We start from the raw sequence: 25023 nt of genomic DNA on the forward strand, positions 1-25023 counted from the left end.
AAGATAACGAAGAAATGTCTGCTGTTACTACCAACTTTCATTTTGATAATGCGTACACATACCATACTTAGTATTTGCACAAGAACCGCATTTTTCGTCATTCTGTGACCTCATTCTCAATGCGACCACGGCGCCAAACTCCCTACTTGTCACTGCCTACGATATAAATTTTAACCGCATGAAAGGAAAAGCAACGGGCATAAACAGTCCTTTGTGAAATACTTGCAAAACAGGATAACCAACAGTCTGCTGGCAGTGAATGAGAGCTTAAGGCAAGGCCTGCTTCAGAGGAGGGAAGGGAGCTCTGCCCCTATGACGCTGACTGGAGGGGGCCCCGAGCCCCCCAGATTTCCGTACTCTCTAGATATGTGGACGAACACATGGTTGTAACTCCCACCTCCCGCAGAAAAAAATTCTTGGCTATGCCCCTGCCACTTAGACTAGTATAGGTCACAAGTGCTTTTTGTGCTTCATAATTATATTGTAGCACAATGCCAAATGAAGTGGCAAAAATCTGCTCTGCATAATCCATGCCAATGTGCGCATCAAGAGGTGCTAGAATCCATCTGTAAAGTACATGTGGTGTCTACGCTGCATTGGCCATAGTCAAGCTTGTTCAGAAATATCTTCTGCTGGCGAGTAAGTCTGCCCTTGTCGCTTAAAAGAGGTGCTGATGTAGCGTGTAATAGCCTTTGTTTACTGTCGGTTTTCAATTTTACATGAATATAATGCATAAATGATTTGCAAGGAGAGCCTTCGCGTAACACATTTAGGGCACGTTTTCATCTACACATTGTTTTTCAAACTTCAAACATCAGTACGTCAAAGCCTCAAATTTAACAATAAGGCAGTGCAGTGTTGCATATTTAAAATAGCTTCGCTGATTATAAGCATGGCAATATATTGATGAATTGTGCTTCTCTGAAGTTAGTCTCTCTTCCTTGCCTACCGTGGTTCTATGCCGTTGGTATCCGTCGTGTGGAACTGTGCCAGATGTCACTAGTGTGCTCGTGCTTTACTTGCGTAAGCTCTCTCACTAGTCTGTCCGAAGGAAACACTATGATATTCTGACATAGCCGAGCTAAGCCAATGCTAGTTTTCTTTTTTTCTTGGCGGCGCCCCAGTCGCCTGCAGTCTCCCCACCCTTCACTTTGGACGCATAATATAAAGCAGTGGTTCTCAGCCATAGAGGTGTTGGGGCCCCCTTGTGGACTGGTGGAAGTGATGGGGGACCCCTTGTAGCGGAGGGGAAGGAGGGGAGAACGTAGGTAAATTAACACAACTGGACCATGAAACAGGTGCCTTTTATTGCTTTCAAAAACATCAAACAAACATGCCACATCACCTCATTTTGGACAGTTCATCAATACATGGCACAGTCACGCTTAAAGAAAAATTATTATTATTTAGCAATACTGCCAATCTCACTAGGAGATCATTGCAGGGAGGGCATACATATGATACAGAAAAGAAACACGAAGCAACCATTTCTAGCATGCAAAACAATAAGCAATCGATACATGAGAAGCAGTAGTAGCAATGAGCAAGGTGAGGGTACAAATCTCTGGAAAACTACGAATTACAACAACTATAAAGACAAAAATGCGGGTTAAAGTTTCCCAGATCATAAAAATGGCTTCGCGGACCCCCTAGAGTTCTCAAACCCCATTTGAAAACCACTGATCTAAAGAACACTTCTCCAAGTTGTGACGCGCGATGCTTGTGCTCCCTGCAAAATTATGTGTACCAGCTTGTGCACCCCTCTTCCCCCTGTGTAGACATATTGTTTGAACACACTTCGTTTGAAGTACACAAGATATGCCATCAAGCTACTGTTCCTCCACTTTGGTAATGCATTTTGTGAACATTTCTAGTTCTTATTGTATCTGATAATGTCACCATTACGGTTCATTTTTGACTTGATAAAATTGTTAAGATACATTTTCTACATTGAGAACTTACAGGAATAAAATTGAACTGTCCAGCCATTCCCAGAGTGGGATTGGGCTAAGTTCTTTTCATTGCGAGGAATTGAAAGGAGTAGAATTAGAATGAAATAGAGGCACCCATTCCGCAACACTTGTTTCACAGACACAAAGTTGGGGTTTCATTAGATGAAATTTGCGCGCATTATGTGTGCCAGCCAGCCAGGCTCTCCGATAGTTGCTGCTGAGCATTTTCGTGTGCTCGCACTGGCGTTCAATAAAGTTTGGTATTCGAAAGGAATGCCTACTGGTGGGCTGCTTCTTTCTTCCGCAGCTGTTGCCACGATTATAGCAGTGTACAACTGTGCATATACCACAGCAGAGGAAAAAAACTCGTCAGTGTTGCTTGGCAGCACTGCAGAAGGTCTAATCGCTGTTCACAATTTTGGCAGACTCGCTCCGAGCAGTGACGTCAAGCGAGTACTGTTGAACCCCACTACAACGAAACTGATGGGGCGTGGAAAAAATTGCGTTCAAGCGAAAATTTCGTTGTAGTGAAATAAAAAAAAATATAGCTGATCTGAGCTAGCAAAACAAAGAAATGTTTATTCTCAAAATTAAAAAATGTCTGTTGCTTCCTACTCTTTCCCAGCAGCGTCACGATGCGATTCTCACCCATGTATAGGGAGGCCATGGTGAAAAACACGCTGAAGCAACATCTAAAACCACTTTGGTGAACGAGCCAAACAGTTGCATCAACACGTTAACACACCAGCAGCTGTCCACCGTCAAAAGTATTCGACAACGCCGAGATGGATGCAGGGTATCGTGGAGCAGCGACTTTTGCATTATTCTATGCCATTCTCATCACCCATCACTCATGGCTAACTGATTTTGTTGATAATGCAGACGAACAGCCGCTCATATTAGTTACCACACTGGCCAAGCGCGAATATAAAGATAAGCATTCGAATAAAGAAAGAAATCGTGCCGTGGTTGCACCCAGCAGCTGCGAGAAGGAAACCATGAACCGAGCGACTGAGCTTCAGTTTCGGATCGTCTGCGGCTCAAAAGCAAGCCAGTGGCAAAACAAAAGCAGAGCAGTCTCATTGCCATCGCTATCGAGCAATGGCGGCCCCCATGCTTGCTGAATAGCGGCGGTTTCTAGTGAAAACAACACGTGTTTTAGACTTCGTTGACGCATCTTCAGGCTCTGAAAATGCCTCAAAATGTTAAATATTGGGCTTACTGCATAGCAATAAGTATATGAGCCTGCAATTGCATTGTAAAATTTTGTTGAAGGGGACAATTGAAGAAAAGGTGTTCGTTATGGCGACAATAATTATGCATCGACTCCTATGGACTGCTGACGGGGAATCGTTAATTTTTCGTTGTAGCGGAAATTTTTTTGAAGCGGAGTTTGACTGTAGGTACAAGCCTACGTCAAGTGCATGCCAAGCAGACGAAATATCAACTGAAAGTTAAGTCACCATTTGGTGTGGTCACGTGATCAGATGGAGCGCCACCCCAGGAGGTGACCGCTTGACTGCGCTAAATTTGGTGCGCTTTGCACCAGTTTTAAATTGGGCTCAATCCTGGTCACACTAATTGATATTACGTATAGTACTTTGTCCCTGTGTAGCAATATTAGTACCGAATCCTTACTAGGGGATCAAAAACTACTTCGTGGTATGTAACGTTGCGCATACAATCGGAGGAACACAGAAAGTAAAGGGGCGTAAACGGAAAGAGCGTGAATTAACTGGCTTTCTTTCCTTGGTTGCTGTAAATATATTCACATTCAGCACACGTCCCCACCAAAAAATTGAAAAAGTGTAAAAGAAAGGAGGATGAAGCACATGGCAGGAATACCTCACATCAATAAACAAAGCTGTGCAGAAAACTGCTTTCTGCGCTGTACAGTGCAAAAGACGTGTCACTTGCACACTTGTCTCCCAATTCCTCAATATAAAAAGGTTCCAACAGCTCACGCCCTACTCTCTTTTTGCTCCTGCCTAGAATTGACGTGTCGCTTACACATTTGTCTCCCAATTCCTTAATATAAAAAGCTTCTAACAGCTCACGTCCTACTCTCTCCTTGCTCCTGCCTAGAATTTTTACGTTTTTGAAATCTGGCTCACAACCCATACATGTGCTGCAATGGGCGGGCAAGTTCGCCCCCTTTTTTTTTTCCTGACACAGCAAGCCTTCCCCCCCCCCCCCCTCCCCTGGCAATCATTTATGCAGCGCCCTGTGTGGCCCACGTACGAACATCCAAACAGGAGAGGGGTTTGGTATACCACTACTGTGACACACTGCAGGAACGTTTCGGCATGCTTTTTTCCGCACCCGCTTCGCCGTTTTCAGTTCCCGCCAACCCCTGGGCAAAGACCGGCTAGCTTCTTTGCCGCAGAAAAAAAACCACATGAACACCATGCCTGTCTGCCACTTTTTTTCGTGTTATGCGCAACTTTGTGCATATATGGCAGAACTGTGACAGTCTTTTTATGCAGTCGTCTGTGTTGCTGCCGTGATTTTCTTTCTTTATCTTTTTGAGAAGTTTTTCAGCCACATTCGTGACAATCGCGGCCTACTGACAGCAGCCTACTGATTTGCCCAGATGAGGACATGACTTGGTGAGGGCGGATTACAGACACGAGCTAGCAATTGTTTTCTGAACTATCTTTGAATGCGCAGAGTCAAAAGCCAAAAGCTCTTTCTGCACTCTTGGTGCATATCGACAGCAGATGTGAGGCATACTAAATTTCAGGTTAATATCCAAGAACTCCAGTGATCCATTATTCAGGGTTTCGTGCGTGGACACTAAACCTTTACCACATTGTCTAAAGCTTGTTAAAGTTCTACTTACTGAATCGGCGTGGCACACCTTTATTTGCTTGGAGATGATGATTAAAAAAATCATCTATATATCTGAAGGCTTTAATTACACCTAGATCAGAAAGCTCACGATTCATGGAGCGGCCGACAGCAGCTTAAAAAATATTACAAAGAACTGGAGCAACACATGAACCTATACATATGCCCTGCTGCTGAATGTAAAAATCATCGTTAAAGGATACGAACGTGGCTTGCAGATAGAATTTTAATAAGGACATAAAACTATCAACCATCACTCCGGCAGTGTTATAAAAGCTTCCCCCCCCCCCCCCCCATCTCGCCACTTCTTTCCATGCACTCTCTGACAGCCACGAACAGTTGATTATGAGACACTGAATGAAACAACTCTTCTATATCCACAAAAAAAGCACAGCCTACATAAGCACCGGCCTTGAAAAAATTCATAACGTCCCCCCAAGTTTTTTGTCGCGAAGGTGTTATCAATATGTTGAGCACTCAAATGTTTCTGCAGAAAACGGCTGATTCGGGACTGCCACGGTTCCTTTTCACTCACGATCGTTCGAAACAGCACATTGTCTTTATAGGTCTTGGCACTGAATAAAACCGAAAATGTTCTGGCTCTACAGCTAGTTATTGAGCTAGCAAGTCTGGTCAGCTAAACATTCTTGCACATAGCCGCAGCTCGGCTCTTGATTCTTGTGTCACTAGGCTTTACGCGCACGAAGTTTTTGGCGATCCCTTGTCCCGCCTTCCAGTTGAAATCCTCTTCTTTAACACGACGAAACCTCCAGTCTTGTCAACCTGAAGTAGCCTTACCTCAATTTTTTTTTTTTTTAGAAGAACAGGACGACATCTTTTGCAGGGTCTTTCGCTCGCTTGTTGGCCTTCAGTAATACCGTTTTCTTGAGGGCGTCTACTCCTCCTAGAAGGCATCTTTCCGGTGATTCTTGTTCAGCCTTGCTCGCAACGCTCCTGTTAAGCGCCAAGAGGTCGTGAGTTAAAACTATAGGCTCGTAACTGTATTTCGGGCCCTTATTTAATACGCAGGCAACTTCTTCAAAAATCACATCTCTGAGGGCTACAAAGCCTTTTGGGTGCCTACCCTTGCTCTCTTTCCTAGAATTCATAAGTATTTCATTGAGCCGCCGGCTCCACCAAAATTCCGTCAACTGGGCGGCAAGCCTTCTCTCACAGCGCACTTTGATATCGGCTCGCCAAGGTGGTTCTGTCACATAACATAGCATACGTAACAAATCTTGCATCCTGCGCACCTGGCACCATAGTTCTGCATTTACGTATCTGCATATACGCCTCAAAATGCCATCATGCAGTTTGCTGCAGCCAAAAATTGCACTCACATCCTCAGAAATAATTCGCTTTCGAAAAAAAAAAAAGGAATGTACCTGGGGTGGCACGTTGAGTTGGCGATGAGGTCTACGCAGGTGTTGATTTGTAAAGGTCAAGGAGAAAAATTGAGACAGGGGCACTCTGTGCTGGTCAAGTATTCAAGAACTTCTTGCTGGGCAAGTTGGTGCATGTCTGTGGTATGTAACGTTGCGCATACAATCGAATGAACACAGGAAGTAAATAGGCGTAAATGGAAAGAGCATAAACTATCAACTGGCTTTATTCCTTTGGTCGCTGTAAATATATGCACACTTAGCACACGTCCCCCCGAAAATTGAAAGAAGGTTGAAAGAATGGAGGATGAAACATACGGCAGAAATACCTCACATCAATAAACAAAGCTGCACAGAAAACTGCTTTCTACGCTATACAGTGCAACAGACGTGTCGCTTACACATTTTTCTCCCAATTCCTTAGTATAAAATGCTTCTAACCGCTCACCCCCTACTCTCTCCTTGCTCCTGCCTAGAATTTTTACATTTTTGAAATCTCGCTCACAACCCATACATGTGCTGCAATGCGCGAGCAAGTTCTCCGCTTGTTTTTTTCTAATTGATGCAGCATGCTGCTCCCCCAGGTGATCATTTATGCAGTGCCCTGTGTGGCATACGTACGAAAATTCACACGGGAGAAGAATTTGGTACACTACTCCAGTGGCACACTTCACGAACGTTTCGGAATGCTTTTTTTCCGCACCCGCTTCGTCGTTTTCCGTTCCCGCCAACCCTTGGGCAAAGGCCGGCTAGCTTCTTTGGCGCAGCAAAAACCACGTGAACACAATGCCTGTCTGCCACTTTTTTCATGTTATGCGCAACTTTGTGCATATATGGCACAACTGTGACAGTCTTTTTACGCAGTCGCTCTGTGTTTGTTTCAATGGACCCAGTTTCAATGGGTAACATAGAAAAATCGTAAGTGCAACAAAATATGGTCGTTATAACCGATAGATCATTATATATTTATTTATTTATTCATGATACCTTACAGGGCCCGATAGGGCATTGAGTAAGGGGAGCAAGTACGAAACAAAAAATATCAGAGATAAATGCATTAATAAATACAGGGAAACAAAATTGAAAAAAAAAAAAAGGGGTACAGTGCATACATATGTACAGTGCAAAGCATTTTCAAACAGAGGAACAGCATTTCTTATTCCATGAAACAATTTTTCGCCAATCACACACACTCGCAAAGGAAAGAATGGCGGAAGAATTCGCGAAATAAAAAGTAATGGTGACGACATGATACTATTTCAAGAAATGCTTGATGGTTACTGATAGATGCAATATTGTCGGGAAGATCATTCCATAGAACAATGGCTCGGGGAAGTGCTGATGAATTGAAAGTGTTAGTTCGTCCACTGATGCGTTTAATGCTATATTGATTATGAAAGCGGCGTGATATGCGTGAAGGCGCTTCCAGTGGTAAGTGAGATGGCCTGATGCTATAGCGATATTTATGGAATAAAGATAAAAGAGAAATGGAACGACGTACAATTAATGGCACAAGCGGTATGTCATGTTTGATCTGCGTTATGCTGGAATGTGGGCTGTAGTTGGAAGTAATGAAACGAGCGGCTCTGTTTTGTACAGACTCAAGCTTGTTAGTCAGGTAGATTTGATGAGGAGACCACACTGGTGAAGCATATTCTAATTGCGGACGAACGATGGTTTCATAGGTGAGTTGTCTTAGACTGCTTGGTGAGTTCCACAAGTTCCGGCGCAGGTATCCAAGTGACCTGGATGCCTTGGCAGTAATGGTGTTAATATGCATGTCCCATGAAAAATTGTGCTTGAGATGGACGCCTAAATATTTATACGATGATGCCTGGGATACTAATGTGCTATCTACGAGGTATGAAAAATCGGAATTGATGCGCTTGCGGCTGAAAGTGATAACCTTGCATTTAGTAGAGTTAAGACTCATCTGCCATTTGTCACACCACTTTGCAATTAGTATGAGATCATTTTGAAGTACGAGGTGATCTTCGGTGGATTTAATTGAGCGGTAAATGATGCAGTCGTCAGCGAAAAGACGCAGGTTAGAAGTGGGTAAATCGTTAATGTATATTAGGAACAGTAAAGGACCAAGGACACTGCCAAAGGGCACACCTGATGTTACGTCACAGAGAGATGAGGTAAAACTGTTAGCTGAATTAAACTGCTGACGGAAAGAAAGAAAGTTACGAAGCCATGATAATGTTAAAGAATCCAGACAGAGAGCTGATAATTTCGAGAATAAACGCGAGTGTGCCACACAGTCAAATGCTTTGGCAAAATCTAAAAAAAATACAATCCGTTTGAAGATTAGCGTCCATGTTAGAGTGCAAGTCAGTTGTGAATTCTAGCAGCTGCGTGTCACATGACAGTCCTTTTCTGAAACCGTGTTGCTGAGGAAAAAAGAAGGAATAATGTTCAAGATGAGCGTAAATATGGGAGGCGATAATGTGTTCAAGTAACTTACAGCAAATGCATGTTAGTGATATGGGTCGGTAGTTATGCGGGGAATTTTTATTACCGCTTTTGAAAATTGGGATGATCTTGGCGATCTTCCAGTCCGTGGGTAATAAGCCTGATGATAATGATTGCTGAAAAATATAGCAAAGAATTTTACTTGATATTAGGACTGTGTTTTTTAATATTTTAGAGTTAATGTTGTCAACTCCAGCACTGGTTGAGATCTTGAGATTTCCTATGAGATTAGCTACACCTTCAGCGGAGACATCAATCACACTCATGTACTGATAATCATGGTCGGGAACAATGGGTATGTTGGAATGATCTTCCCTCGTAAATACAGAAGCAAAATATCTGTTAAAGACATGCGGGCATTCGCTATCATCAAGTGGCTGCTGTTTATCGTCATACAGTGAAATGTGATTACTAATGCTATTAGGAGACACAACACGCCAAAACTTTTTAGGATTAGATTTCAAGAGAGAGGGAAGATCCTGGGAAAAATATTTCTTTTTTGAAGTTCGAACGGCGCAACAGTAGCTTTTTAAGCATTCGCGATATTTTTTCCAAGCCGATGATGTAGGTGCAAGCTTAGCTTTTCTGTAAAGACGCTTCTTTTTATTACGATGACGATTAAGATGTTTGTTAAACCAGGGATTAGTTTTATCGTTGGAAATGGACACCACGGGAACATATCGGTGCACTAAATTTGTTAGCACGTTCTTAAAAAGCACCCAGTTCTGCTCAACGGTCCTATCAAAAAACGAAGGTAAAAATGTCCGAACGAAAAATTTGTTAAGTGCAATATTCATATCCTTATAATTAGCTCGATTGTAATCGCGGATTTGAGTGATCGTGCTACCTTGAAATGCAAGAGCAATGGTAAGTTGTAATTGGATAAGCCTGTGATCACTAAAACCGTCAAGGTATAAAACATCACTAATTGACTCAGGAGCATTGCAGAAAACGAGATCAAGAATATTAGTACCGCGGGTTGGCTGATTAATTGCTTGGAAAAAGTTGAAGTCTAAGGTGAGGTTTATGAGCTCTGATGCATTTTGGCAAGAGGATGACAATTGAGACCAATCTATTTGCGGAAAGTTAAAGTCACCAACCAGGTAAGTAATGTCGGCTGGGTATTTACCGATAGCCGAAGTAATGAAACTTCGAAGTTCGTCAATGAAGGAACTATAGGAATCCGGCGGACGGTAGCAGACGCCAACCAGTACCTTTGCCGTTGATGTAGTACAGGCGGCCCACACTATTTCAAGGCAGGAGTCGGTATTCACCAGAAATGGCACTAATCCTTTTTTGATAGCTATAAGAACACCACCGCCTTTTTTAGCTTTGCGGTCATGTCTATAAAGGCTATACTTATTTGGGTTGGCAAAAATTTCACTGTCCATTACATTTGGATGCAGCCAGGTTTCCGTAAGTGCAACAATATCGCTATCAGCATCTTCCAAGAAGGAACACAAATCATCACGTTTAGGAAGAAGGCTTCGAATATTAGTAAGAAATAAAGATAGTGTTTGAGAACTGCTGCGACTAGGTCTAGGTATTGCTCGAGTTCTTTTATCCCTGCCTAGCTATCAAGCAGCTGCTATAACAGTGTCTGTCGCACTATCATACACATACGTTTGTTGATCAATCAGTCGTTTATCAAAGACCAGCTTGCCTCTCTTATCCTGCATCTTGGCAAATTCAAGTAACTTTCGCCTTGCTAACCTGGTCGCAACAGAAAAGTCTTCTCTAATTGAATAAGTCGAGCCTTTGAGCTTATGCGCAGATGCAAGAATTCGCTGCTTTTCCTTGAAGAATGCAAGTTTCGCAACGATAGGTCTGCGCTTATTCAAGGCAAATTTCCCTGGTCGATGAACACGCTCAAAATGGCTCTCAGTGATAGTAACATACAGCTTTTGGGCGCAGAAGGTAATAATTTTCTGCTCAGAATCATCCCATTTTTCTTTTTCATCATCCTCAAGCCCAAAGAAAAGCAAGTTTGACCGCCGAGACCTGTTCTCAGCATCGTCACATCTTTCTGTAACCTTATTTAGTTTCGCAGCTAGGTCACACAAGGAAGGATCAAGGCCACTGAGCTTAGGTATGCTAAGTGACTCTATTGTGTTTTCCAGTGACGTAACACGGCCAGACAGCTGCGTAATTGCCATATCTGTAGCACGTTGCTTTTCCTTTATGCCCTTCAGCTCATTAAGTATTTCCGTTTGACCGGTCTCGAGCCTACGCATGGTATCCAATACTAAAGAAAGCACACCCTCCTGTGTTGTTTGCACTGGGGGCGGACCAGGATTTGTCTCTACATCGCCGGCCATTAAGAGCAGCAAGGACATAGCAGCGGAACAACATCGCGACACTGAGCAGATAAAGCGCTTCATCATAGCACAGTACTTTGGTGGGCACGACACCGCGAACAAACAGTAGTCACTACTCCTTGGACCGGCAGCACCGCCTAGGTAACTAACCTGCACAATCAGGACGGGTAAATGACGCATGTCTGATGCGGTGTAGTGCCCAAATCCGCCGATGGTACGGTAGCTTTTATATCCTGGACCAGCTGTGACGTGGATCGTTGACGGAAAACTTTGTTGCCAGGTAGAAGCAACGATGTCATCCAGTATCAGCGTAGCTGGCGATGAAACACGGAAAGGCGGCAGCAGAAGGTCGTGACCATGCTCACGCTGGGCAGCCGTCCAGCACACCGCGCCACAGAGGAGAGCACCCTGCACAATCAGGACGGGTAAATGACGCATGTCTGATGCGGTGTAGTGCCCGAATCTGCCGGTGGTATGGTAGCTTTTATATCCTGGACCAGCTGTGACGTGGATCATTGACGGAAAACTTTGTTGCCAGGTAGAAGCAACGATGTCATCCAGTATCAGCGTAGCTGGCTATGAAACCCGGAAAGGCGGCAGCAGAAGGTCGTGACCATGCTCACGCTGGGCAGCCGTCCAGCACACCGCGCCACAGAGGAGAGCACCCTGCACAACCAGGACGGGTAAATGACGCATGTCTGATGCGGTGTAGTGCCCGAGGTTCATTATATAGGTTCATTATAATATAGGTTCAAATAGGTTCATTATAATATAGGTTCATATAGGTTCATTATAAGTGAATATATATATATATTGCTACGGGGTGCCACAAATGAACATTGTAGGAAAGAGGACGATGTTTAGGGCGAGCTCGTGCAGACTGGCCTCCATATTGTATGCCTGCCTGTTTACCAAAAGTAAAGGTATTTTTTAGACGCCTTCTTCCCGTAACATTTTGGTGGAGAGTGCGGGTCTTCCCACAGTCAACATCCACGACGATTCTACGCAGCGGACGTTCCTTGGCTGCCTGTGCGATGCCTGATCAAGACGAGAACGAGGATTCTTCGGAGACTACCCCAACCGTGCTTCGTCCAACTACGGTGCAACCAACAGCACCGCATCCAGCTGCTACTAACCGCACCGTCGTCCTGACTCAATCGCGTGACCCAGGCACCTTTTCGGGCAGTGACAGTACTGACGTGGAGGAATGGCTTCAGCTGTACGAAAGGGTGAGCGCTCAGTACAACTGGGATCCGACGCTCATGTTGGCCAATAGTATTTTCTACCTTGATGGTACAGCTAAAGTTTGGTTTTTTAACCACGAGGAAGGTATCACAAGTCGGGACATTTGTAAGCAGAAACTCATCGATCTCTTCGGCAAGCCCATCGGGCGTCGTCACGCTGTGCAGAAAGAACTAGCGTGCCGACTCCAGTCCTGCACCGAGTCGTACGTTACATACATACATGCGCTCGCCCTCTGCCGGAAGGTTGACGACAAGATGCCGGAATCTGAAAAGGTCGCAGACATCCTCAAAGAAATCACCGATGATGCCTTCAATCTCTTCGTATTTTGAAACATCGACCGTAGACAGTGTTATTAATGAATTCCGACGCTTCGAAGACGCGAAAAGTCGCCGTATCACTCCACACTTTTCGCGTCTTCCCAACACGGTTGCAACATCTACCTGCGAGGACGCCGGTTTGCCACCAGCCTCTGCTGCTTTGACAATATTGTGCGCATCGTGCGCCATGAAATCGAGGCGGCATCTCCCCTGTCCGACCAAGTCCAGGCCCCCGACGACTCTTGCGCCATGATTTCTTTGATCAAGAGTGTCGTACGCCAGGAACTGGCCAACGCCGGACTTCAGACGCAAGCCCCGTTAATCGACCTGACTACCGACTGCCCAGTACACCTAATATGTCCCGCGGACTGAACAACCGCCCACGTTACCGGAACCCGGCAGAATGGCGAACTTCGATGACAGGCCGATCTCCTTCAACTGTGGACGAGTCGGCCATATTTCACGTCATTGCCGCACTTCCTGGGGTTAGCAGCCATGGTCACATTATGCCAACACCTGACGCCCACCTGCTGGCTCTCGGATGCCGATCTACACGGAACAATATGATGCTTTGCCATCCAGGCCCGCCCAACCAAGCCGCTCCCTGTTGCCCTCTGGACGCATGTCCCGCTCAACTAACCGACGTCGTTCCCCCTCACCCTCCTATCACCAGTCCTCGGAAAACTGACGGGCGCAGCTCCTAGAGGTGAACCTGCTTCGACGAACCGACCCGAAATTCCTCTACACACGATATCCCGACACAACAACTTGATTAATGTAAATGTTGACGGTACTTCTGTGGCAGCACTCATTGACACCGGCGCTCACATATCAGTCATGAACTCCAGCCTTTGTGCTCGACTAAAGAAAGTGCTCACTCCTGCTCCGATCACTGTTGTCCGAGTAGCTGATGGTGCAACACCAGCGGTCACTGGGATGTATGTCGCCCGTGTCACTGGTGCTGGAGGTCATACCACTGTTCTGTTTTACGTACTGGACCACTGCCCACATGACATCATTTTGGCACTCTATATTCTGTCGGAGCATTCCACCCCAATTGACTGTTCTGCTGGTGTTGTTCAGCTCGTCCTACCACACGCCGTTGGCCCTCCTGATCCTGCACCCCAAAGCTATGCTCCGCTGACTTTGTTCGCCTATCTTGACGAGCTGTGACGTATATCGACGTCTCTTCTGATTCACCTGTGGCAGACGGCGATTATGTCATTACACCTAATCCTACAGTCCTCTGTTCGCTCAATGTTGCATTCTTCCACACCATCATCACAATGAAGGACAACACGGCATGTCTCCCTATTGTGAACTTTTGGACATTGCTCTGAAGTGCTGCCACGAGGGATATCCCTTGCAACCCTTGCTCCGGCCGGCGACTACCACATATCGGCCTTTAACAGAGAGGATACACCATCATCTGCCAGTATTCAGTCGGGCAGTACACTAGACTGCATAACTGGAATGATTGTCTCAATCTCCCGGCCGAGCACATGTCTGCGCTTCGTGGCTTTCTTGCGCCGTCTCAAGACGTCTTTGATCTCTGCGACCGACCCCTAGGTCAAACGACCGTCGTAAAGCATCGGATCAACACCGGTGATGCAAATCCAGTACACCGGTGACACTATCGGGTTTCCTCCACCGAGCGCAACGTGATCCAGCAAGAAGTCAAGATGCTTGCCCGAGACATCATTGAACCTTCTTCAAGTCCTTGGGCTTCGGCCGTTGTGTTTGTTAGAAAGAAGGATAACAGCTGGCGCTTCTGTGTTGACTACAGAAATCTTAACAAAGCTACAAGAAAAGACGTGTATCCTCTGCCACGGATAGACGATGCTCTTGACTGCCTCAGTGGAGCAAATTCGCGGTGATGTCGACCTTCGTTCCAGGTACTGGCAGATATCAGTTGATGATCTGGACCGTTAAAAGACGACATTTATTACTCCCTACGGGCTCTATCAGTTCAAAGTAATGCTGATGGGGTTATGCAATGCCCCGGCTACATTCGAACGAATGATGGACGCTCTTCTTCACGATTTCAAGTGGTCAATCTGCTTATGCTACCTTGATGACGTCATTGTTTTTTCGCCAACTTTCGAAACTCACCTCGAGCGTCTCTCAAGAATTCTTCCGGTTTTCCTCGTCGAAATGTCACTTCGGCCGCCGGCAGCTCACTGTCCTTGGACACCTTGTCGATTCTTCTGGTGTTTGTCCCGATCCTGAGAAAATCCGCGCCGTCAAGGATTTCCCTGTGCCGACCTCTGCGGACAACGTTCGAAGCTTTGTGGGCCTTTGTTCTTACTTTCGTTGATTTGTGTGGAATTTCACTGACGTCGCACACCCGCTCACGAACTACTAAAAAAAATGTGACTTTTGTGTGGCGACCTGAACAAGCCAGAGCATTCGTTGAACTGACGAGTAGACTTACGATGCCGCCGATTCTCGGCCACTTTGATATATGTGCTCCAACGGAAGTGCGTACCGACGCCAGCGGCCACGGAATCGGAGCCGTTTTGGCACAACGACAGCATGGCTGCGAGCGCGTTATTGCATACGCTAGCTGTCTTTTATCGCCAGCAGAGCGAAATTACTCGATCACAGAACGCGAATGCCTCACGCTCATCTGGGCAGTGGCTAAATTTTGGCCGTATTTGTATGGACGCCCATTCACGGTTGTCACTGATCACCACGCCTTATGCTGGTTGTCGTCCTTAAAAGATCCTAGTGTACGTCTCGGCCGGTGGGCTATACGGCTACAAGAATATTCCTACACGGTTGTCTACAAATCAGGTAGCCATGAGGATGCTGATTGCTTATCGCGTCATCCAGTAGACCCAGCAGACCTTTCTGAGAGCGAGGAGTCTATTTGTGTTTTGGCACTTTCCGCGTTTAGCAACATCGGAGATCAGCAACGCCATGATCCTCACCTCAGAGATATAATCCTTCGGCTTAGTGGTTGCACAACTCCTCCGTCTCTCCGTATGTTCCTGCTCCAAGATGGCGTCTTATATCGCTACAGCATGCATCCTGACGGACCTGAGCTGCTGTTGGTCATACCATAACATATGTGTCAGACTGTCTTCGCACAGTTGCATGATATTCTGACAACTGGTCACCTGGGAGTTTCAAGAACTTATGACCGCATTCGATGTCACTTATTTTGGCCAGGTATTTACCGTTCTGTCTGCTCTTACGTCGCCTCATGCAAATCCTGTCAACACCGCAAAAGCCAGCAACCCTTCCAGCGGGACGCCTTCAGCCCATTCAGATCCCATCCGAACCATTTTATAGGTTAGGTGTTGACTTACTAGGACCGATCCCTTTATCGACCAGCGGAAACAAGTGGATAGCAGTCGCCACGGATTACACCACTCGGTATGCCATCACGCGGGCCCTTCCTACCAGTGGTGCGACCGACGTCGCTGACTTTCTTCTAGAGGACGTCATATTAGACTCGGGCGCTCCTCGGCAACTGGTTACCGATCGGGGTCGCTACTTTTTATCACAAGTTATTTAAGACATATTACACTCTTGCACTACAAAGCACAAGTTCACAACGGCGTATCATCCTCAAACCAACGGGCTCACGGAGCGGCTAAATAGTACAATCACGCACATGCTCGCGATGTACGTTTCTTCCGACCATCGTGATTGGGACTCCGCCCTTCCATTTGTAACATCTGCCTATAATACGTCTCAACATGACACTGCAGGTTTCTCGTCATTTTTCCTCCTGTATGGACGAGAACCTATGTTGCCTTTTGACACGCTCCTTCCTGCCGTTAGCCACACGTCAGAATATGCCCGCGATGTGATCTCTAGAGGCACGCGAGATTGCTTGCCAGCGTCTGAGCGATTCACAAGAACGACAATGACAGGTCTACGACGCGTGCCATCGTGATGTCCACTTCAGTCAAGGTGACACAGTCCTTCTCAGGACGCCGTCGCGGCGAGTTGGCCTGTGCGAAAAGCTGACTTCACCATACTCGTGTCCGTACCGTGTGGTGCGCCAAGTCACCGACATAACATATGAAATTAAACCTCTTAATGCCACCAGCGCGCGATCGTGTTTCGACGTTGTTCACGTCACTCGGCTGAAGCGATTACTCGGACCAACCATGCACCGAGACGGTGCCTTCGCTACCGGGGGTGATGCTACGGGGTGATGCTACGGGGTGCCACAAATGAACATTGTAGGAAAGAGGACGATGTTTAGGACGACCTCTTGCAGACTGGGCTCCATATTGTATGCCTCCCTGTTTACCAAAATCAAGAGGTATTTTTCAGACGCCTTCTCCCCGTAACTATATATATATATATATATATATATATATATATATATATATATATATATATATATATATATATATATATATACACATACATCCGACTTTTGCCTATCCCAAGTTTCCTCTTCAATGCTTTGACACTTCCTCCGTTTTTCAGAGCGTGTTCAATTCTCTCCATGTTATACCTTCCTACATCGCATACCTTACGTCTATTAATCAACTTCGAAAGATCTGCCAGTTCTATTTTGTCTGTTGTATTTGACACTTTCATGATTTGACGCTTCTTAATTAAGTTAATGTACAACAACCTCGGCAAGGAGCAGCGCTTCGAGATAGGTAATAGTGCACTTGAAGTTGTAAAAGACTATGTCTACTTAGGGCAGGTAATAACCGCAGAGCCGAACCACGAGATTGAAGTAACTAGAAGAATAAGAATGGGGTGGAGCACATTCGGCAAGCACTCTCAAATTATGACAGGTAGATTGCCACTATCCCTCAAGAGGAAGGTATATAACAGCTGTATCTTGCCGGTACTTAGCTACGGAGCAGAAACCTGGAGACTTACAAAGAGGGTTCAGCTTAAATTGAGGACGACGCAGCGAGCAATGGAAAGAAAAATGGTAGGTGTAACCTTAAGAGACAAGAAGAGAGCAGAGTGGATTAGGGAACAAACGGGGGTTAAGGATATCATAGCTGAAATCAAGAAGAAGAAATGGACATGGGCAGGGCATGTAGCGTGTATACAGGATAACCGCTGGTCATTAAGGGTAACTGACTGGATTCCCAGAGAAGGGAAGCGGGTCAGGGGGAGACAGGAGGTTAGGTGGGCAGATGAGATTAAGAAGTTTGCGGGTATAAATTGGCAGCAGCAAGCACAGGACCGGGTTAACTGGCGGAACATGGGAGAGGCCTTTGTCCCGCAGTGGACGTAGTCAGGCTGATGATATATATATATATATATATAATGTGTGTGTGTGACGCTATGATGTATTGGCGACATGGCCTGGCTCATACCCCATGTTTATTCTAAAAGCACTTCTTCCTCCTCGGCTTCTACCAACCATCGCTACCTACATACGTCACATGATTCCCCCTCCCCCCGAAAGAAGGCATGAGTTACAACTTACAAACAAGAAAAAGTAAACAAGGAGTGGCTTGGAAGTCACCAATGTCAAAATAAAGAGGTAGTCTCACAAATGTTAAAATGCACGTGTTGTCTTCTTCGTCGCTAAGACTTGAAGGGAGAGTGTGGCAGTCCGGTGATATCAATAAGAGATCTGGCGGGCGTGTCTGATGGTTGCTTCCTGGATAACACAAGAATGCTTTGGACGTGGAGACTGATGAAATAGCTGGCATTATTGCGAAGAGTGGACGCTGTTTAAAAACGCTGCAGTAGATCGGTCTTCGGCGTCGCTGTCTTTGCTGCGTGTGTGCTCGTTGTCGTAAACTGGTGACTTCTTGTCTTGTTCGGTGTTTCCCGAGGTTTCGGAGCTGTAATCTTAGGCGCAGTCTTGATCTTTTGTGCCAAATGCGTTTCTGGCGCCGATCCCTTATGCGCAGATGCCTCGCTTCTTGAATTTGTTTTAAGAGGCTGACTTTGCGTCGTTGTCCTTGTCGGTGTATCCGTTCGAGTGTCTGCGATTCTTGGACTTGCTTTTGCTGGCATTGCTGATGTTGCTGTGGAACGCATTGCGGTGAGATCCCTTCTTGAACATCGCGCTCGTTTTCTTCACAACTTGATGTGGGGCCCAGTCGGCAGCTGGTAGTTTGTGGGCTGTTGTCATGCACTTCGGGCAATGAAGATAATGCTTAAGAATTGGTAGAAAGTTCTTCAGAAGCTTCTTCTACCCTGTTCACAATAAGAGGGTCTTGCGCATTGCAGCGTGCGACGTTCGATGCGTCGGAGCATTCGGTGTTTCTTCCACTGTCGAGTGTGTATGGACTGGATGGCGATGCATGAACCCGTGTGGAAGGAGCATGGCTCGACAGGGTATTTTCCCGATGCGCCAGGTCATCTACCATAAATACGGCGGCCTTATAAGGCAAATGGTGAGCGTTAGGAGCGCTTGAAGAACCGCGTGATGAAAACCCAGGTGGTGGACCACGTATGCCAGACGAAGAGTGAACGGCATCAGGTGGTTGGGCAACGTCTCGGGGTCATATGCTGAAGCGAAGACTTCGCAAATGCCGACTTTCGTGCAGAAGGGAGGCGCGCTCGATGGCTGTGTTTTTCCCAAAATACGCGTTGTCGTCTGCCACTGAACTCGTGTGCCACTTCGTCTTTTGTCAGAGGTCGAATCTTGTTGTGCGTTCGAATGGTTGAAGACTGCCTGTAAAATTGACGACTGAGTGCAGTTGTCTGTGGATGGTGGGTTACAAGCAAGTCTTCGTCGTAGTCGTCATCGTATTTTTTAAACCAAACGATCATTTTTTGTTTTATCTTTTGCCAAGACTCATCGTTGTCGAATATGTGGGTGAGGTAAAATTTCAATGCCTCACCGGTGACGTAGTCGCTGAAGTTCGTAACAATTTCCCGTTCTGACCAAGATGCAGCGGTAGCGTGGAGTTCGAACAGGTCGAACCAGTCCTGTACAGGTCCATCGTCCGCTGCTCCGGTGTACTTGGGGATGGGAAGGTCGATCGATGATTCTGTCATGGTGCTGGTCGCTGTGTGCAGCTAGGAGATTATTCCGTAGTCGATGTATGGTCAGGGCGTCTTGTGTAGAACTGCGTCGATGATGAGACACTGATGAAGTGGCGGGGAGGTCTTCATCCTGTCGACTCGTGTGACGCTATGATGTATTGGCGACGTGGCCTGGCTCATACCCCATGTTTATTCTAAAAGCACTTCTTCCTCCTCGGCTTCTACCAACCATCACTACCTTCATACTTCATTATATATATATATATATATATATGTGTGTGATACTAATAGCCAGTAATAGATGTCCCGCTATAGTGGTTTGTAGTGCAATTATACAGTTTTATAAAATAGACAATTAAACTACACAAATAAAATAAATTAAAACACAGAGCACACACATAAGGTGCAGAAAACACATTGTGTGCTGCATGTGTTTAATTCTTTGTTTCAACATATCTTTGGCCAGATTAAACTTGTCTACTGTACCTATGAACCAACTAGACATACAACATGCCTTACCTACAGGAACTCGCTGCGCATATTTCACTGTGAGAAGGGAGCAGTGTACGAAAGCCACATTAATACAGTGAAAGCTCGTTAATTTGAACTTCAATAATTCACATTTATGGATAATTCGACCTGTAAGTTGTGGTCCGGCCTAGCTCCTTACAAGCCTATGAATAAAAAAAGCCCGTTAATTCGAACGTGAGTAGGTTCGCCGCGGATAATTCGAACTGCGTGCCACCGCACCGGCGGCTTGGCTAGTCACTCTATTAATGACATGTAGGGTTTAACGTCCTAAAACCAACATATGATTATGAGAAGACGCTGTAGTGGAGGCTCCGGAAATTTCGACCACCTGGGGTTTTTTAAGGTACACTCAAATCTGAGCACACAGGCCTACAGCATTTCCGCCTCCATTGAAAATGCAGCCGCCGCAGCCGTGATTCGATCCCGCAACCTGCGGGTCAGCAGCCCAGTACCTTAGCCACTAGACCACCGCGGCGGGGCTTGGCTAGTCACTCGATCAGGCGGTTGCCGAGTTACGAGGCGGTGTTGACAGGGAGCGGAGAGAAAAACGGAGAAGCTGGCACGAAGGCCAGAGAGCAGAAAATAGCACCACTTACTCTTCACCCCCCTTCCCCCCACAATCTCTCTCTCTCGGCGGCTGCCTGCTCTTCGTCCTACGTAACCTCCAAGATTCGTTTTTTTTTTTTTTTTAAGCACCAATCTCGAAGCGTTTGAAAATTCTGCGTAGTTGTCGCTGTTAGACAACAGATGGCATGACCAGCACACAGCAAATCGGGTGCGTCGTAGCCCGACTGTCCCGATCGTTTGTGTTGTGGTGTTAGGCCTCGGCTAACGTTTGTAGCGGTAGCACCGGTAGTAGCTTCCCATCTGTCGCGATTGTGCTGCTACGACTTGAAGGCGTGTGCCCGCGGCAAACACCGTGCTAAAAAAGTTCCTTCCAGCAAACACTACAGCGGTACTGCAGCCCATGGACCTGGGTATAATTAAAAATTTAAAATCATTTTATCGGCGTCATATGTTGGAACGAATTATTTTGTGCAATAACTATCAAGTGACTCTCCTAAGTGCACTACACATGCTTATGCGTGCTTGGGAGCAAGCAACAGCGCTTACGATAGCAAATTGCTTTCGCTACTGTGGCTTCAGCACCGAAGCTCTGCAAGCTAATGAGCCACCAGTGCTCGAACACGTCGTCACCGACCCCATGACGGACGTATTGGAAGACGTCTGCTTTGCGGACTACGTCGATGTGGACTCAAGTGCAGTGGTGTGTGGTGCAATCACAGATGGCGACATAATATGTCAGGTGAGAAGTGCAGAACCTGTCGCTGCCAGTGACGATGATGAGGAGGAGGACGAAGCACACCAGTGCGGCCCTCTGCTGCGGAAGTCATGGCCGGATTGAATGCCGCCCGTCTTTTCTTAGGTTTTGAAGCAAAAAGCTCTGGCTGTCGCCTTCAAGGAAAGAAGGCAGACCGCGATCAGATTTTTTTCAAAAAATAAATTGTTATGCTTTACTCGCAATGTGCTATTGTTCTTCACTTTCGTTAATTCGAACTGAGGCAACTTCCCCTTGCGGTTCGAATTAACAAGTTTTTACTGTATGTGAATTGTCTGAGCACAGCATTCGGTATGAACATGGTATGTTTTTTAATTATGGTTTAAAATGTTTTTCAGGTTGCATGGAGAAATGCATCTCTTTATAGTAAGTTCAATTAGAGCCACAAAGAGACTGTCATGGCACTGTAGGGAAGGTTTTCTGCAGAAGCTGCTTGTGTAGGCAAAGGAGTAAGCACAACACCATGAGTTGTAGAGAAGTGAATAGAGTTATGCTGAAAGACGGGCTACTTGGTACGTATACACGGTAGTAACGTTTTCTAGCACAGACTGACACGCCACAAAGCGCTGGTGTCAATCCCTCTCTTTGTCCGTGTGTCAGTCTGCACTAGAGAAGAAAGTTATTACAATGTAATACACTGAGACAGGCTGTTTTTGCTAGGTATAAACAGGCTATTATATAGCCTGTTTGAATTATTAGTGCAAGTCAATTTGTTTTCTGTGCCTAACTTATCTGCCTTTTGTAACAGGAAGATACAATTTCAGTCATAACAGAAAGGGCATTCAAAGAAAAATATTTCATTCACAAATATTATGACGCCCGCCATCTCTGTACCTGCCACATACCTGGTACACGGGAGACTTTCTACCCACCTAGGCTACCGTCAATCATCAGGTCACCTAAACTACTGTCCAATATACAACCACCATCCATTATTTATCCACCATCCATCCATTCATTGTATTTTAGAGACACTATATCTCATTGCCACATTTAATGCAGGCTGTAATCATTTCATTGTTGGAGACTGAGCCCTATTGGGAAAATGGTAATAGTAAGCATGGTAGAAACCACCATAGTGGACGGTGAGATATACCTGCAATATACAGTCAACAACCACCAATAATTAGAGTTTAAAGAAAGAACAAAAAAAATGAAAATGATATTTACAGGGTAAACAAAGAACCTATGCTAAGCATAATGTGACAACCATAAAAGATGAATAACAAAATAACCTTAGCTTGCACCAACAGTGACCCGCACTTATAGTACTGCAACTTTGAGAAAGAGTCCATGCAAACAAAGTGTAGAAACGAACTACACAGACGTGTGCCACTGCTGTCATTTCTGCGTCCAGAGAGTGCACGAGCAGCACCTGGCCATCAGGGCTGACTCAATCACACATAGTTATGGACATGTAGTGCAATGCAAAATAGAGCCACATGCATAAACTGTAGCGAGGCATGCAGATGGCAGTGCTTGCTATTTCCTGGTGTCACAGAAGACTGCTCTGCTCAAAGACGTTCCAACTCTGCAGCTGCACAGGCACAGATGGCTTCTCACTTGGCGATGCTGGCAGTCGTGGAAGCTCCCGGAAAAGCGGTGCTGCTTCCACGCACTGGGAGGACTAGGCACAGCAGCTCGGCTCATGTCAGAAGACAAAGACTGCTCTGCTCAAGGATGTTCCAACTCTGCAGCTGCACAGGCACAGATGGCTTCTCACTTGGCGATGCTGGCAGTCGTGGAAGCTCCCGGAAAAGCGGTGCTGCTTCCACGCACTGGGAGGACTAGGCACAGCAGCTCGGCTCATGTCAGAAGACACGGTCGTGGTACTGGCCATCTGAAGCTGAAGGCACCTTGGGTGGGTGGTGGGGGCCCTGTGGAGGTTGTTGCTGCATTACCCGACGCCGTGGGGGTGCCAGGTACTCGAACATTGATTGAGTGTGCTGAGACAGCATCTTGCCCAGGTCACACGGCATTGGGTCCGTCCAGAAAAAGTCGTGGTTTAGTGCACTGTCGCTGTCACACCGTTTGCTTGGGTCCAGGTGCAGCAGCTTGTCCAGCAGGTCCAGTGCATAAGGGTCCTTGACATATGCCTGCAAGGCATATGTTATGAGAATTGCAACTTGAGCGAGTTGGTACGGATTCATCTTGATTTTAACAGCGCACTGGGAAACAGGGACTAGAAGAAAAGTAATGATGATGATGTGTGGTGCTTTATGGCACAGGGGCCAATCGATGGCCAAAGAGCGTCATTTCAGTGAATAGAGATGTCGACAATGATATGGTGCATGGCTGTATAGGGGCCTTAAAATTCCTCGCGCTAACGCGGGTAAAAACACAAGTATTGAAATCATGACAGTGGCGTGATACGTATAGTAAAAATGGGTGTCAAAGTGTTTTGACACTAAAAGCATGTGTAAAAATATTTGGCACTAGCACAAGTGCCTCATCAGCGCCCTTGTGTCTAACGGCCGCGAGACAAGTGCTTTTCAATGTAGCCATCGCAGCAGCAACTTCTCTTGAGAGGTCGCGCTAGGCAATGCCTGGGTATATTACATGGTAGAAGCAGACATATCTTAAAAAAGCCAGCAACGATTTAAGAGTGAAAAGTGGTTCCCTACTGACGAACATTGCAAGGTGTAATGGTATATGTTGTCGGTAGGGTAATGGAAAGTGTTCTCTTCTTAGAGTGTCTAATTGTTCACACTAGATTAAAATGTGAAGAACTGTTGGTGCTTCACTACATTTGTCACACAATGGTGGATCGCCACCGGACAAAAGATATGAGTGTGTCGTGTATGTGTGTCCTATCCTGAGTCTCGTTAATGTTACCTCTGTACGACGTGATTTTGATACTGGCGGCCAATGGCCAAGGTGTGGCTTAATAACATGTAGCTTGTTTTGTGTACGTCTATCCTACTTGCTCTGCCACTAGTCACTGAGCTTTTGTTTTAGAGACGGCTTAAGATCAAAGGCCGGGATTGATATTGGTGTAGTAGCAGTGCTTTCGTGGACGGATGCAGCAAGCTGATCCGCCATGACGTTGCCTTGGATCTCATGGTGCCCTGGCACCCAGCCCACTACAACATGTTTGAGTGTGTAGAGTGTGCATATAATGGAGTAAAGTGAGACAAGGACAGGGTTTTTTTTTTGTTTTTTAAGAGTGTGCAGAGTTGTTGCCACACTGAGGGAGTTCGTTTAAATTACTGCTTTTAGTAGTCGTAGTTGTTTGATGTGTTTAGCGGCCACAGGTATCGCATAAGCTTCCGCTGCGAAGATACTTGTGTCTGGATGTAGAGGGCCAGCATCCGAAAGGAATGGGCCGACAGCAGCATAGGACACAGAGGAGTTAGAGGCATCTGTAAAGAATTCAGGATGTGTGTATTATGTTCAAGTTCCAGGAAGTATGTTCGGATGTGGGCAATAGGCGCATGTCTTGTAACTTCTAGGAAAGACACCTCGCAGTCTATCATCTGCCACTGCCACGGTGGCGGGTATACTACAGGGGCCATTAAAGTGTTCAAGTGACACTACAGTTTCCTCAGCTAGACCCTTCAGGCGAACTGAGAAGGGCTGCCTCGTCGAAGGTCTGTTTTGAAACAGAATGGAGCTCGACAAATCATCAATAGTAGAGTATGAGGGGTGCTTCTTGTCTACTTTCACCTTAAG

At 46.0% G+C, this 25023-nt stretch overlaps 1 protein-coding gene across 1 annotated transcript in view; it reads right to left on the bottom strand.

Annotated features, from left to right (window-relative positions):
* Positions 1 to 1287: 1287 nt before the first annotated feature.
* Positions 1288 to 25023, bottom strand: part of Cdk9 (Cyclin-dependent kinase 9) — a 274529-nt gene continuing 250793 nt past the window's right edge. Inside the window, exon 6 of the mRNA XM_075884559.1 lies at positions 1288 to 23447. Coding sequence (XP_075740674.1) covers positions 23163 to 23447 — 285 coding nt within the window. The 3' untranslated portion in view covers positions 1288 to 23162. The remainder of the gene's footprint in view (positions 23448 to 25023) is intronic.

This window comes from Rhipicephalus microplus, unplaced genomic scaffold, assembly GCF_043290135.1.
Source record: "Rhipicephalus microplus isolate Deutch F79 unplaced genomic scaffold, USDA_Rmic scaffold_34, whole genome shotgun sequence".
Taxonomy (NCBI): Eukaryota; Metazoa; Arthropoda; class Arachnida; order Ixodida; family Ixodidae; genus Rhipicephalus; species Rhipicephalus microplus.